At 49.3% G+C, this 14,176-nt stretch overlaps 1 protein-coding gene across 1 annotated transcript; it reads left to right on the top strand.

Annotated features, from left to right (window-relative positions):
• The first annotated feature begins 11,407 nt into the window (after positions 1–11,407).
• Positions 11,408–13,712, top strand: LOC144103310 (ixochymostatin-like). Its single transcript, XM_077636066.1, has 2 exons — positions 11,408–11,519; positions 13,307–13,712. The coding sequence occupies exons 1-2, from the start codon at positions 11,480–11,482 to the stop codon at positions 13,531–13,533; spliced, it is 267 nt and encodes an 88-aa protein (XP_077492192.1). The 5' UTR covers positions 11,408–11,479; the 3' UTR covers positions 13,534–13,712.
• Positions 13,713–14,176: the final 464 nt, after the last annotated feature.

The following is a 14,176-nucleotide window of genomic DNA, read 5'->3' as shown; positions in this document are numbered from 1 at the left end:
AACGGAGGCTTTACACAAAGCCCGCCGGAATCTGAGCACTGCTCGGGCCCAGCAGAAGGCGCAGCATGATCGCTCTCCCCGGGAAATTCACTACAAGCCGGGTGACCTGGTGTTGAGGCGCAATCACGTCCTGAGCGACGCCAATAAGAAATTCTCTGCTTCTCTGGCGCCGAAATGGACGGGTCCGCATGTACTTCGGGAGAAACTTTCCTCTCTCGTCTACAGGCTGGCGGATTTGACGCTAAGACCGACGAGCGGACCGGTGCATGTCTGTAACCTCAAACCCTACTTTGACAGAGGGAACGAGTGGCCAGTGGAGAACACCCTCCCGCGCCAGCAGGCAGCCGCACCGAGAGGCACGGATCGACAACAGAGCCCAGCGCCTCGTTACCACTTGCGCCCACGGCAGAACTAACTCTGACCAATGCGCAGGGAGTAATTTCTCCTGCTTAATATGGATGGGTAGAAGAGGTAGGGGGTAGAATCAGGGCGTAGAAGAGCCTTATGTCAAAATACTGGAAGATATATATAGCAACTGCACAGCTACTATAGTCCTCCATAAAGTCAGCAATAAAATTCCAATAAGGAAGGGCGTCAGGCAAGGAGACACGATCTCGCCAATGCTGTTCACCGCATGTTTGCAGGAGGTATTTCGAGGCCTCAATTGGGAACAGTTGGGAATAAGAATAAATGGAGAATACCTAAATAATCTGCGATTTGCTGATGACATTGCCTTGCTGAGTCACTCAGGAGGTGAACTGCAAATCAGGATCAACGAGTTAGACAGGCAGAGCAGATCGATGGGTCTAAAAATTAACATGCAGAAAACCAAGGTAATGTTGCTGTTTCCAACATCCGAAGCCATGCCGTTCGGAGAACGGACGCATTCCAGAACCAAGAGCCCGCTGTCACCACCGAGCAACCTGGCCGAAAACAAACAGCTTTCGGTCGGCCGTGCGACGAGCGAGCAAAAATTCGAGGAAGCCGGCGCCAGTGTCTTCTACAGCGATTGCTGCAGCAAAGAAGCCGCCTTGGAGTCCCCCGTTCCCCGCGGCAGAGGCTTCGCCCAAGAAAGCAGCTTGGTACCCTACTGGGCCCACCTCGCAAGCCCTCGGCGGCCGCGGGAAAATGGGTCGACATGCCTTTGCCGGCCCCAGCGAGAGGAAAAGAAGAAGAGCCAAGAGCGAGCATGGCAACCAGCTGAATGGATGCCTGCTGTACGCTGTGCAACGGGACAACACGGTGTGTAATTGCCCCGACTCTGCCTGCCGCCCGCGCGTCCCGGGAAGGCTGCCCTGGCCGACTGACCCTCTGAAGCGGGACAAGCGGTCATCGACCCCTTCAGTACTTGCCTCCACGGTTCGTCCAAGGGGTCATCTGCCTGCCTTCCTGTCCTGGCGTCCACGGCCTTCGACGACGGCACCTGTGGCTGTGAGCTGAAACTTTTCTTAATTGGTTTTAACGTTAAACGGCTTTTCCCCGGCCCCACTCGGTACACCCCTCGGTGAACGCGTACACTTCTCGGCAGTAGGGCAGTTTTAAGGAGGGGGGATGTGGGGATACACGCGAATCCCCTGTCCCATTGTAACGGCCGCGCGTAATTATCACGCGATGATATGCGCGCGCCGTTCGGGAGGTTTTGGAGGGAGGCATTCACGCCGTCCCCGCTTCCTTTCGTGTCCTCGTAGCGACGCCGCCGCGGAGACTTTCCCTCTTTCCCCTCTTAGCACGGAGAGACCTCTTCTTGCACTCTTTTTGGTTAATTTCGAACGTGCATGTGGGAAGGTGCACAACAAGAGCGCTTGGTCGAAGAAGTTACTTCATCTCCTTCCGTGCGAGGCGGCCGAAGTGGTGGCTCAACTCTCGCGGGAAGAGTGTGATGACTAAGAGAAGTTAAAGAGCGCACTGCTTAGGAAGTACCTGCTTTCTGCTGAACCCTTTAGGCAGCGATTCAGGCAGCCAAAGAAAGGCGGAGAGTTGCATACAGACTTCGCCTACTGGCTTAAAGTCAATTTAAACGAGTGGCTAATGACCCCTGAGGTGCACGGAAGTCGTGACAAGGTACTGGAGTGCATCGCACTAGAGCAGTACTACAGCGCGATTCCAGAAGATCTGAGGATATAGCTGCAAGATAGGGTGACAGATATAGACCTAGACAAAGCGGCACAGCTCGCAGACGAGTATTACGTTAGCCAAAACCTCCAAACCAGGGCAGGGTACGATAACAGGTTAGGAAAAGAAGAAACCTATTTAAAGAGAATCCCCGACCGAAGGATGCCACCAGCACGCCGAGATCACCGAGCAGAGGATGCGGGATCAAAAGGAGGATGTAGCGAAAAAAGATTCAGTCACCCAAATCCGCCGATTCGCCGCAACAGCAGGCACCTGGAGCTCCCGCGTTTGAAGCGCGAAAGCCTATTGTCTGCTGTAATTGCCACAAAGAGGGTAAAATCTCAATGAACGGCAAACAGCAAAAGATGGCGTTCGCGCACATGTGAGAGTCGAGGAAAACCTTAAATTGCTGGAGCCATTCATGCGGGACGTGGTGATAAAAGGCAAGAACTTCAGAGCACTGCGGGATTCGGTGGTTACCATGGATGTTGCTCACCCGTCCTGTGTTTCCTCCACGGACTACATCGGCGAATGCGCCTGGATTAAGCAGGTCGCCGAAGAACAGACTGCATGCTTGCCGATAGCGAAGGTGACTCTAGAGAGGACTTTTTGCAGGCTAGACACAGAAGCGGCAGTTAGCGCAAACTTTCCGACGCACTTGCCCTCCCTGTTTTCGAACAAATCCGAGCAGCTGCTGAAAGACAAAGGTCTCTCTTTCACCTCGAGGTTGGCTTGCATGACGCTAACCCTTTCTCGAGCGCGAGAGCTCGCAAATAAACTCGACTGCGCTCCAATAAATGAGCAGGCACCGAACCATTCTCCCAATCAGCCGGGAGATGCTTGCAGGAAAACTGATCCGTCTAATCCGCACGAGCATGGCCATGAAGGTGTTCCCGAACCAGCGGTAGCTCATGAAATCCAAGGAACTGCCGATTCCGTAGAGAATGGGGCAACAGGAACCAACGCGAAGGGTTCGACATTAACACGTGCTGCGACTTGTTGGGAGGAGTTGACTAAGGTTGATAGGAAAGCACTCATTGCAGAGCAGAAAAGTGACCCATCGTTAAGAGCTCTGAACAATAAGGTGAGCGAGGGAGTCGCCAGGAAGAACATCAGCTTTCATGACAAATCAGGCCTTCAGTATCGGAAATACTGCGACTCAAAGGGACGCGCATATGAGCAACTCCTACTGCCTGGGAAGTACAGGCGGCTGCTTCTAGAGGTCGTACACGAAAATGCATGGGCGGGCCGCCTGGCATAAAGAAAACAAAAGCTAGATTAACCCTCGAATATTACTGACCTCGCTGCTGGGAAGATGTGGAACAGCTTGTTAGATCTTGCGACACCTGCCAATGGGTCGGAAAGTCGACGGATAAATGGAAAGCGCCCATGGAGACTATTTCCCATCATTACAGCGCCCTTTCGGCGTTTTGTAATAGATACTGTCGGCCCACTGCCAGCGTCCAACTCTGGTTGTCGCTACATTCTGACCTCACTGCGCGTGGCAGCCAAGTTTCACGAGGCCATTCTCTTGAAGAAGCTAAGTTCCGCATGTGTTGTAGACGCCCTTTTGTCAATTTCTCTCGCGTCGGTTCCCTGTAGAGATAGATACAAAGCGATAACGGAAGCGTGTTCACAAGCTGCTTGACAACAACGTTCTTTGAACGGTGTGGGATTAAAATAATCTGCCGTTTCATTCACCACCCCCAGACAAATCCAGTCGAGCGCAGGCACTCAATGCTAAAGCAGATACTTGGGTCTCTGTGTTTTGAGCATAAGAAAGATTGGGAAGGCAGCATTCCAGCAGCAGTCTTTGCAACGAGATATGTCCCCCACGAAAGCACTGGATTTAGCCCCGCTGAACTAGTCTACGGGCGTGACTTGAGGACCCCGTTTCGCATGCTGAGGGAATCATGGGAGGGTTACTGAGAGGAACTATGTGTAGTGGAATACGTTCTAAAGCTACTCGGAAGACTTGCGAAAACCAGAGACCTCGTGGAAGCAAATGTCAGAGCAGCGCAGTCACTGTCTAAAATATGGTACGACAAACCTGCACTCAAGCGCACCTTTCAATCTGGCGACCAAGTAATGTTGCCGCGTCCGTCAAAAAGGAACAGTATTGAGGTGCAATGGGAAGGGCCAGCTAAGGTGGTGTCCAAGTTTTCGGACACCAATTATGAGGTAAATTTTAAGGACACACGCAATCAGATAATCCACAGTAATTTGATGAAGCCTTATGTACACGTCAGGCCACGGTTAACTTGGCGCTGAACATTCCAGAGGAAGGGACATCAGACATACCTTATTTCCCACATGAGGACGAGCAAGCAGCGAATGAGCTGCTAAATTCAATCGACAGAGAACCACGTTTGACGGAAAGTCAACGAGGAGACATTAAAAACGCCATCCGCAACTTTCAGACGATGTTTTCAAACAAGCCAGGAAAAACAACCCTCATCGAACACGATATTCAGCTGTCCAGCGAAAAGCCGATCAGGAGCAAACCGTACATTGTCTAAGACAAAAGGAAATCTTTGAAGCGGAGATCCGCCGTATGTGCGAACTTGGCGTCATAGTGCCCTGCGAAAGTAACTATACGTCACCGATCATCCTTGTAGAGGTTCCAGGCAAGGATCCGAGACATTGCGCGGACTACCGGAGACTGAATTCAATCACAATGGACCAGACCTACCCCATTCCTAACACCGAGGGTAGGGTTGAAGCAGTCGCTAAATCAGAATATATATCCACACTGTATTTAGTTCGTGGTTACTGGCAGGAGCCACTCAACTGAGCGCGCCAGCAGGTACGCAGCATTCGTGTCCCCCGCGGGCACGTTTCCCCCTGTAATGTTGAGCTTCGGCTTGAAAAATGCTCCGTACCCTTTATAAAAATTAATAGACCAAATGCTGCGGGGACTTGCAGATTTTGCTCTCCCCTACCTTGACGACGTGGCCGTTTTCTCACAAAACTGGGAGGAGCACATTGAAAACCTGCGTATTGTGTTGAGCCGACTGCTTGAGGCTGGTTTAACGGTAAGGGCGGGAAAATGTCACCTGGGGTGCGCCGAAATGAACTATCTTGGGCACGTGGTTGGACGACGCCAACGCAGACCTGCAGAACTTAAAGTGGCTGCCGTGGTGGAGTACCGCCATCCAACCACAAATTCGGAACTCAGGGCTTTTCTTGGCCTATCAGGCTATTATCAGCATTATGTAAAGTACTGCTCTGATTTAGCCAGCCCCCGACCGACGCGCTGAGAAAAAGTGAGCCTTCCAATCTTTCTTTGGACCAAAAGAAACAGAAGGCATTTCGGAGTCTGAAAACGGCCCTAAGCGAGCGCCCAATACTGGCAGCGCCAGATTTCTCGAAACCCTTTATCATACAATGTGATGCCAGCGACCGCGGGTTAGGCGCTATTCTTTGCCAGGAATGCGATGGCAAGCACACACGGTCAGTTCTTTACTTGAGCCGCAAGCTCAGCACACGGGAAGAGGCGTATAGCACGTCTGAAATAGAATGCGCATGCCTCCTTTGGGCTATAGACAAACTGGCATCTATGTCTCCGTGTCCCGTTTCACAGTAGAAACGGACCATTGCTTTTTGACTTGGCTGCACAATATGTCGCCCATAAATGGTCGTCTACTGAGTTGGAGCCTGGCACACCAGTACCACAGCTTCGAGGTTCGCTACAAGAAGGGCAAGCTCCACAGAAATGCCGACGGGCTAAGCCGAGCCCTTTAGCTAATAAAGATTTTACCGAAAAAGGATATGCTCAAAATTTAATTTTGGAGATTTAGTTCATATTCTCTTCCTAATAGAGAGCGTATATCTCCCACTTTCTTTGCAGTAATGTTGTTCATAATCAGGTAACTTACCTAGAAGTACGTTTTCCTTCTTTCGGACAAGGATAAGTATGATCGAGTGGTGTAATGTACGTTGACTGAGGTATTGGGGCGGGCAAAATTGAACACCACGTCGGTCAAAACCAGTCAAATATTCCCATTCCGCGTGCCCTATAAGCACCAAAATGATTTCGTTTAGCGAATTTTTCCTCTTCCGAGTGCACCTCGAGCGGGAACACACGCCTTGGACAGGTCCCATGTCCAAACTCCTCGTTGGGAGACACCATGTGTTCATTCAGGCATAACATTTGATCTCTTCAAGTTTTAGTTGAAGTTTTTTGCTAAGTGCAATTTTGGCCCTGAGTGTTGGTCTGGCGGGATGAGTGGGTTCTGAGGGCGCTTGCTTTTGTAAGGTGTGGTTTGGCGTCTGTGATCTCTTTCTCGCTAGCATTGCAGAGAATGTCCTAAAACGGCCACCTGAAGAGGGGAAGCGATGCCGAGCTTCGGCACTGAAGGTCATCCGAAGACTCCCAAAGAGCTTCTGATTGCTGGCACCACGCCCAGCCAGCCGAGCTACGGGCGAGCAGTTCATCTTGCGGGCGCAATATCTGGCGGCGAGGGTGCTGTTGTGCTCGCGCTACCTTCCTGCTGTTGAGTTCTGCGAAATTGGACATGGGGGAGGATTGCCTGAAAACCACCGCGAAGGTGAATGAGCCCTCTGGAAGAAAGGTGGCTGCAGGAACATCGGGTGCAGTGACGATAATAGCGTCCCCACGTATTCGTTCCGGTCATCAGACGACGAAGTACAAGATCAGTGTTGCCCTCTTCAGTCACGCTGGGGTTGAACAATTGCCCGAGTGCCGCGCCTTCAACAGAGGTTCCGCGTTCCGGTCATCAGTACAAGATCTTTCAACCCCTGCTGGGAGACAGCCTGCATTCCTGTGTCACGCAGGCGCCTTCCGGGTCCACAAGGGCGCGGTCCGGACACATGTGCGCGTCCACCTGGAGGCCGCGCGGACGACAACGTGACCGGGTCCTGTTCCCCCTCCCTCGACCGAGCTGTGAAAGAACATCAGGACCGCCAGTCGTAGCTGGTACCATCAGTGCCATGCTGTCATTGGACATCATTCTTCGAAAGGCATTCCCTAGCTAGGGATCTGGGGAATACGAAGAGTATTTAACGAGCTGCTGGTTTGGTATCAGAGAGAGCCCGCCTCTTGAGAGATACCCTTTGCTGGGAGAGACTCCCGACTGCTAAGAATCTCTCTTTACTGAGAAGCACTCTCAGTTGCCCTTACTTGTACATTATGAAATAGTCTGTACAAATTTTGCCCACTTTTCTTCCTGCGATCGTCCTCGTCTCTTCTCCGGCCCAGTCACGCTACCTGAATCCCATCAACGCAGATCTGCCACGGAGACCGCTGCCGTTATCGCCCGGCCAATGTGTGTGAACTGACCGCCGCGGGCCTTGAGCGAGGAGCCACACGAGGTGAGCGAAACCTTCCTCCCCCAAAATTTGTGTGCGTTCAACCTTTTTGTACCTTTCACCCCCGTACGCGAGCGGAACACTCCCTCGTTGCGGCGGTTGCTTTGTTGCTTGCTGCTGCTTGTATTGGTCGGGTCCAATAAACGCTCATCCGAGTAGAATACTCGTGTTTGTCCCCTCTGGCCCGAACCCGCCATGGTTGCGACTTAACGCACCGCGGGTTGGGAGTCACAGCTCTGACTGCTGGAGCTGGCACGCTGGTTCTCAAGACCTACTAGTGCTTCTAGCCCTTTGAGTGTTATTACAATAATAACCCCCATAAACAAGACGGCGGTGGCTGCGTTTTTATGAAGGAAAAACGCTAAAGCGCCCGTGTGCTGTGCGATGACAGTGCACGTTAAAGATGCCCAGGTGGTGGAAATTATTCCCGAGCATTGCACCACTGTACCACTTTCTTCCTTTCCTCTTTCACTCCCTTCTTTATCCCTTTCCTTACGGCACGGTTCGCGTATACAGCGATATACGAGACAGATACTGCACCATTCCCTTTCCCAAAAAAACCAATTATTATTTTTGACCCACGTTGCACTTCACTAGCTGCCGTAAGGCTCATGCGCAGCGTCATGCTGGACTGGATGCATTTGGATTGAATTTGACAACGCCGGGCAACTTGCTAACAATCTGGTGGACATGTGGCTCCTGCCACGGTAGGAAGGTTGTGATGACGTCACAAGGTCGCGTACCTCTCTCCACCAAACAGAGAATTTCGCGATAGAGAGTTTTTCTTTAAAACGGGAAATTAAATGCTTTCACAGAATTAAACGTTGCTGACACCCGACCACCGGAGGTGTTCTACGTGATCCCGCCCTGTCTACTAGGATTTATCTGGGAAATGAAGCGGAAGATGCGGGGGATTAAAATTAAATTTATCTAGTGACGTGACCGTGCAACGCTTGAAGGCTACTGCTTGGTGCAGCGAGATGCAAGAGAACGGCTGTGCAACTGCCAGAGCCCAAGAGAACAGCACATGTGCAGCCAATGTGCAGGTGGTCATGCTATCTTGTTTCCTGCCCTTCGCCTTGCACCTTTTACCGCTCTAATGTTTATTGCCCCGTTCAGTAAAAAACCCTATGTCTTCATCGACAGCGGCGGCGTGAGCGATAAGTTCTCGGAGAAGAAACCTGGGTGGCCCACAGGTCAGCAACCTATGTCACGTGGCTTTGCGGCGTCATCACAACCTGCCCACTGGATTGTGAGCCAACTGTCCACCGTGGCAGGTGACAGTTAAATTAATGATGGTAGCGAGAGGTTGCTATGCAAGAGCAACCTGGGTCTCACTAGCCCAAAACGAGTTTTTAGGCTGGTTGATATTTCATGCTTCTAATTCCGCAGCGCAAAAAATTGACAAGGACGACAGAGGTAGACCCAAAAAACGTTCCTGGCTGCTGAACCCACGGCTGCGAATTGGAATTCCGGTTGTGCTAGCAGCACTTCAACCAAGGCAAAATGCAATAAATTCCGTGGTCTGTGCTGTGACAGCGCACGATAAGGAACGCTAGTTGATGCAAATTACTGCGGAAAACTCCGCTACAGCTCTGACATGCTTACTGGCGACAACGAAAAAGTCCCGGTTTCTTTCCGTATCTTGTAAACATATACCTGCGATAACTAAGACGCTGTAGGTTCTTTAGTACAAAGACTAGAAACTCACACTGACAGAATTCACCTACAGACGTTACTCAGAATTTATTGAATAGCCTCATGATGACTAAAGCATTTTGGTAAATTAAGACAGCGGACACTATAAATGATGTTTTTCTAATGCAATATCAATTTTTTGTTGTTGTTTTGTGTTTGTGTGTCGTATGTGAAGTGACAACTCGCTGCCATGGTGCCAGCGTTTTCTGCGCTTCCAGGCTGCTGAGTACGTGGACACATAATGCAATTTAGTTTTTCTGTGTCTGCATAGAAAGCAAACGTGGTTCTTTGATTTAAAAAATGTATTACGAAAAAAAATGTGTCGGCCCACTGGGAGTAAACTGGGCACCTTACGGAAGACGGCAAGCGGAAGCCCAGTTAGGCTGCTCCCAACATAACAGAGCTTCGAACACGTCTTGGGGGGACTGTTTCTCGAGGTTAAACAAGGCGCACAGCTGTTCGCTACGGTGTTGCCTTCCAAGGTGGCTGCTTGTCGACCGCGAGAAAAACATCAGCTAGCGAGCAGAAAAATCCTCCGCATATACACATTCCAGTTTTATCGATGAAAATTAATTTTATGGCACTCATATTGAAGAGCATTTGAGGAAAAGTTCCCAACCGATGTGACGAAGCGTATCCGCATTAGTCGGACAAGCAATGGCCAAGGGCGCCTAACGGCCTGAGGCTACCTCCTCCCACTCGGTGTTCACTGTTCTGTCGCCTGTGCGGTGATCGTGTTCGCCAGCGCTAGTGTTCCGGGGTTTCGTACATACGCCAAGCGAGCATATTTGGCACTATAGTTTTTTCGTGAACAGCAGAAATGACATTTTCGACTCCAAGGCGCGATTTCCATGAAGACGCGTCGGCTCTTTTTTGTGCTGCTTTCACTCCGACAAACACGTGCAAGACCTTCCACTATATGATACCAAGCAAGCGGATGGCGAATTGCTACAAAAGCACCCCACACTTTGTCGAGACCTATCAGCTGTATCTCCTTCCACGCTACCAGTTAAAGGCAAACCGTATTCAAATGTGCTTGGCCACTCTCTGCTGCGGCTGTATCACGCCTCTTCTGACCGAGTACTCACGAGGGATAGTAGCCCATGTGTGCTTCAGCACCAATTCACCAGCGGGTCAGAGAGACTCAACACAGGTCTAGAGCATTTATTTTACGCCTAGTAAATGTGTTCTTTCTCTCTCTCTGTTCGTATTTCGTGCCTCTCGTCCTGCGTAAGTATTTGCAACTCATGGTGCAGTTAAAAGTGCACAGAGAGAAAGTGAGGAAGAAGTGCTTCACAAGCGCCAAGCCTCATGTTGGATGCGGTTCAGAGCTTGGCTGCCTTTGCTTTTCTCACTTTCTTTGGATGCTCTTTCCAAAAAAGAGGTCAGACGTCGTACGTCTCGTCAAAGAGAGCGCGGTCTCATAGAATGCACTTAATAAGAATGCCTTGCCTGCTAAACTCAGACCTGAGTCGGTGGAGAGGCGTCAGCATGAACGGTACTCTTGCGGTAGTGTTGTGTTTTGTCGCCCTTGGGCTAGCTGCTGATGGTAGGTACATTGGTACTAATCTCCGCCATTATTCCTTTAGCAAACAAGTTTTGTGTTGTTTCAGTGATTTTTTGTTTAATCAGCATCTGTTGTTAGCATAGGAAGAAGCGCCAGCAGCTGCGCTCTCTGAAATAGCGATGGTAGCATTTACGTCTCCACTGTGGCATATTATTCGCTGTCCTTATTACGCATGGAAAGGTGTCTTGAGAAATAAGGTATTCTAAATCAAATGAAACTTGTCCAGTAGCTATAGTTTGCAACAAATTCTGGTTGCGTGAGGAATTATTGGCTTTAATTGAAGCGAATTGTTTCTCGGTGTCTTAGCTCGATTTTAATCAAGGTAATTATTTTTCACTCAAGAACAAGGAAAGCTAGCGAAAAAGCAGAGGAATTGTTAAGGTTTTCTGACTGCAAATAGAAGTTTATAGAATAGAAGTTTATAGTGTAAATAGAATATGTTGATTAGAAGTTTTTAGTGTAAGGTTATGGTGACAAGTTGCTAAGAGAAAGATCATTTCAGAAATAGTGAAGCAGAGCTCTTTCTGAACAGCGACGTCACATACCTTTCAAGCAGTTAGAATATCTTTTTGCCAGTGCATTGTTGTAAGTCGGCTAGGTTTCATTTGCGCCATGTTGAAGCGAAGGAATTTGTTCTAGTTTTTGTTTTTCTTAAGCGAGGTATGTAGTGGAGGCTGCAACGCGGCCATTTATTGGATAAGTACACTTATTTCGTTCAAAGCTTATTTTACCGTCTCGAGAAAGGTGATCTCTTCAGCAGGAGTAGTTCACATGTTTCAGTCAGTCAATATTCATGGACAAGGTGAGCGAGGTGGGTGTACTCTTTGCCTTCAAACGCACTTGAGGTCAAGTACAGGTGGCTGCTTATAGGAACGCACAACAGCTGTCACCGCGGTGCGGTTAAGAAAATTTGAAAAGTTTCTAAAACTCGGAGCATATATAAAGGGTGTTTCACCTAATATTCACAAGTTTTTTTAAATTGGCTTTTTTGGTTAGAAGACAGCTTTTTTCGGTTTAGCATCAGCGATATGGTGCATTAGAACACAGCCAATATGTGCTAACTAGGAAGTTGGTTAACTAATATTGAATATTTAAATTTTTAAATCTTACTGTTTGCTCCTCAATTATTGAGAGCCGTGTTGCTCACCTTAAGTAATTTATCCACATCAGTTTTTAGAATTTGGAAACGCGGTTGGCCTCGGCACTGCGGCCCAAGGAACTTTGGCTATTTTGCCGAGCTACGTACGCTGAAGAGGTTACGTTGCCTGCAAGCTTCTCGAAAGCGCAAGTATTTTGGCGCGATATAGCCAAAATTTGTTGGGCCACAGCGCCGAAGGTAACCGCGTTTTCAAAATCCTATGGCAGGTGCTCCAATCGGGAGGACTTGAGTTGCTTGGGTTGGGTTACGATCCAGGTTGCTATTCCATAGCAGCCTCTCACGATTAATGGAGCTGCCGCGTAACACAGTGGGCAGCATGCTACAAAACTGGCTTGAGACAAAGAGACAAACACACAACGGCTTACGGCTGGGAATGGCCATTATAGGTGCCAGCGCACAAAAAAGAAGTCATATTGGCACCGAAGAAGCCAACAATGAAGTTGCCTCAAAAATCAGAACTCACCGAGCAACTCAAGAACTCTGCTCATCCCAGACACCCCAACCCAACCAGTCATATCCTCTGGGGAACCACATCTTTTTTATTCTCTTCCTCTCTAATGTCGTGCAAAATTGCTTCAATTAATAAATTCATAAAAGTGTAGTGTTGAAGGTGCTGAAGACTAAGGAGAGGGGCCCTCGAGTCGCTTAGGATAGCGAATGGTTGAAGAGGGAGCTCCGCCAAGATGTCCTTCGCGAGGTGAAGTCTCGCGATCTCTGCTCCCGTTGAGAAAACGGGATAGGTCAGTGAACCGGATCTTCAGAAAAACAGCTGAGGCCGCAGGCCGCAGCAGTTACCGCTGTCTATGTTTCCGAAAGCAGCCACATTACCATGGCAGTTCAACATTCTCTAGACAGGGCGGCTACCTCGAAAGACTGTAGGCGGCGGCTGTGTGGAGCGCGAGCTGTTAGGCTTTTACGAGATTAGTAGGCTTCTCCGCCTTTGATTTGGGACGACAATGGCGCGCTAGAGGATGGCATCGAATCTAGAAGTTTCCGTGTGCCTGATTTTGCTGAAATACTCTAGACGTGGCGCCGCGATAAGTTCGTTTCACAAATTGATACCCATGTAGGTCACCCATAATTTAAGGTACTTAAGAGATATGGCGGAGTTGCGGTTGTGGCCCAGTCACCCATAATTTAAGGTACTTAAGATATATGGCGGAGTTGCGGTTGTAGCCCAGCATAACGACGTGCGGAGTCCAATACTTCTGCCCACAATTATGCAGATCGTTGCGGGCAGGATAAGCTAGGTGTGTTTTATTATTCTGAATCAGTTAACAACTCGGTTATTGACTTAATAACTGAAGGATGTGCATTATTGAAGGATTTGCTTGTAGACCTCCACGCCAAGTTACAGGCGTGTCTTTCCGATGGCCTTAACTGCCAAGGTGTTGCAAGGCCGTCAGTCGCAACTTGTTCCCTCACCTCCTGATATTCAGAGGAGTCGGACAGCGTACTCAGGTGGCCACCAACCCCCCAGGAGTGTGGTGAGGGCGAGACGTGGAAGGAGTGTGTGAGCGGCAGCTGTGCCGAGGCCGCGTGCGAGCGTCCCGTGGTGGGACCAGCGTGTACGGATGACTGCAACTACGGCTGCTACTGCGCGGATGGATTTTACCGCAACCAGCACAAGGCCTGCGTGACGCGCGACAAGTGCTCCCAGGCTTAGACGCATATTTTAGGCTGTCTAAATAAAAACCAAAGCCCTAAAACGCATATTTCATGAACGTTTATGAATGAGTGAGAGATGCTTTTCTCTGTGTTTTTTGCTTCAAGCTCTAAACTGTCGATTCATAAAACTCAAACTTAAGCTGATTGCATGTAACAAATATATATTTCAAGATCGAATACGGCAGTTTTCTGTGAGTTCAAACCTTTTTCTTCAAGGACTTTTTGTCCTTAACATGATACAGTGGATGTTTCCGCCAAGTTTATGCATGTTAATTTGTGCTCAGAATACTGTAACGTTGGTTTCGGCAGCGCTCACCTTGTCACTTTTATATAGCGTAATGGCAAATAAATGTAGTATCTGTAGTTCTTTCCATTTTAGTATTAAATGTCCTGAATCTTAACGAACTAAAACGGCCGACTTTTTCGCCGACCTTCGGGTAACATATTCCGAAGAGAATGTGCAGCCTAAAAGCCGGCACGAACCAAGTGCTGGGAACATGGACAACAGGCTCGTCATAGTACTGCGCAATTGTTCGCGTGGCCATGGGTTGTATGCGCATGCCGAATGTCTAACGCAGAGTCCGTCTGCGGCCTGTTATCGCAAGTACAGTTGAAACGAACCTAATGAGAGTAGTCCGTAT

Source organism: Amblyomma americanum, chromosome 1, assembly GCF_052857255.1.
Source record: "Amblyomma americanum isolate KBUSLIRL-KWMA chromosome 1, ASM5285725v1, whole genome shotgun sequence".
Taxonomy (NCBI): Eukaryota; Metazoa; Arthropoda; class Arachnida; order Ixodida; family Ixodidae; genus Amblyomma; species Amblyomma americanum.
The sequence above is the reverse complement of the archived record's forward strand: the minus strand, read 5'-3'. Positions and strand labels throughout refer to the sequence as shown.

Excerpts from the sequence above, each read along its gene's own strand:
- LOC144103310 (XM_077636066.1), top strand. The coding sequence starts at position 11,480 with ATGTTTCAGTCAGTCAATATTCATGGACAAGGTGAGCGAG. Across the intron at positions 11,520-13,306 it reads TCATGGACAAGGTGAGCGAG|AGGAGTCGGACAGCGTACTC; the intron begins GTGGGTGTACTC and ends CCTGATATTCAG.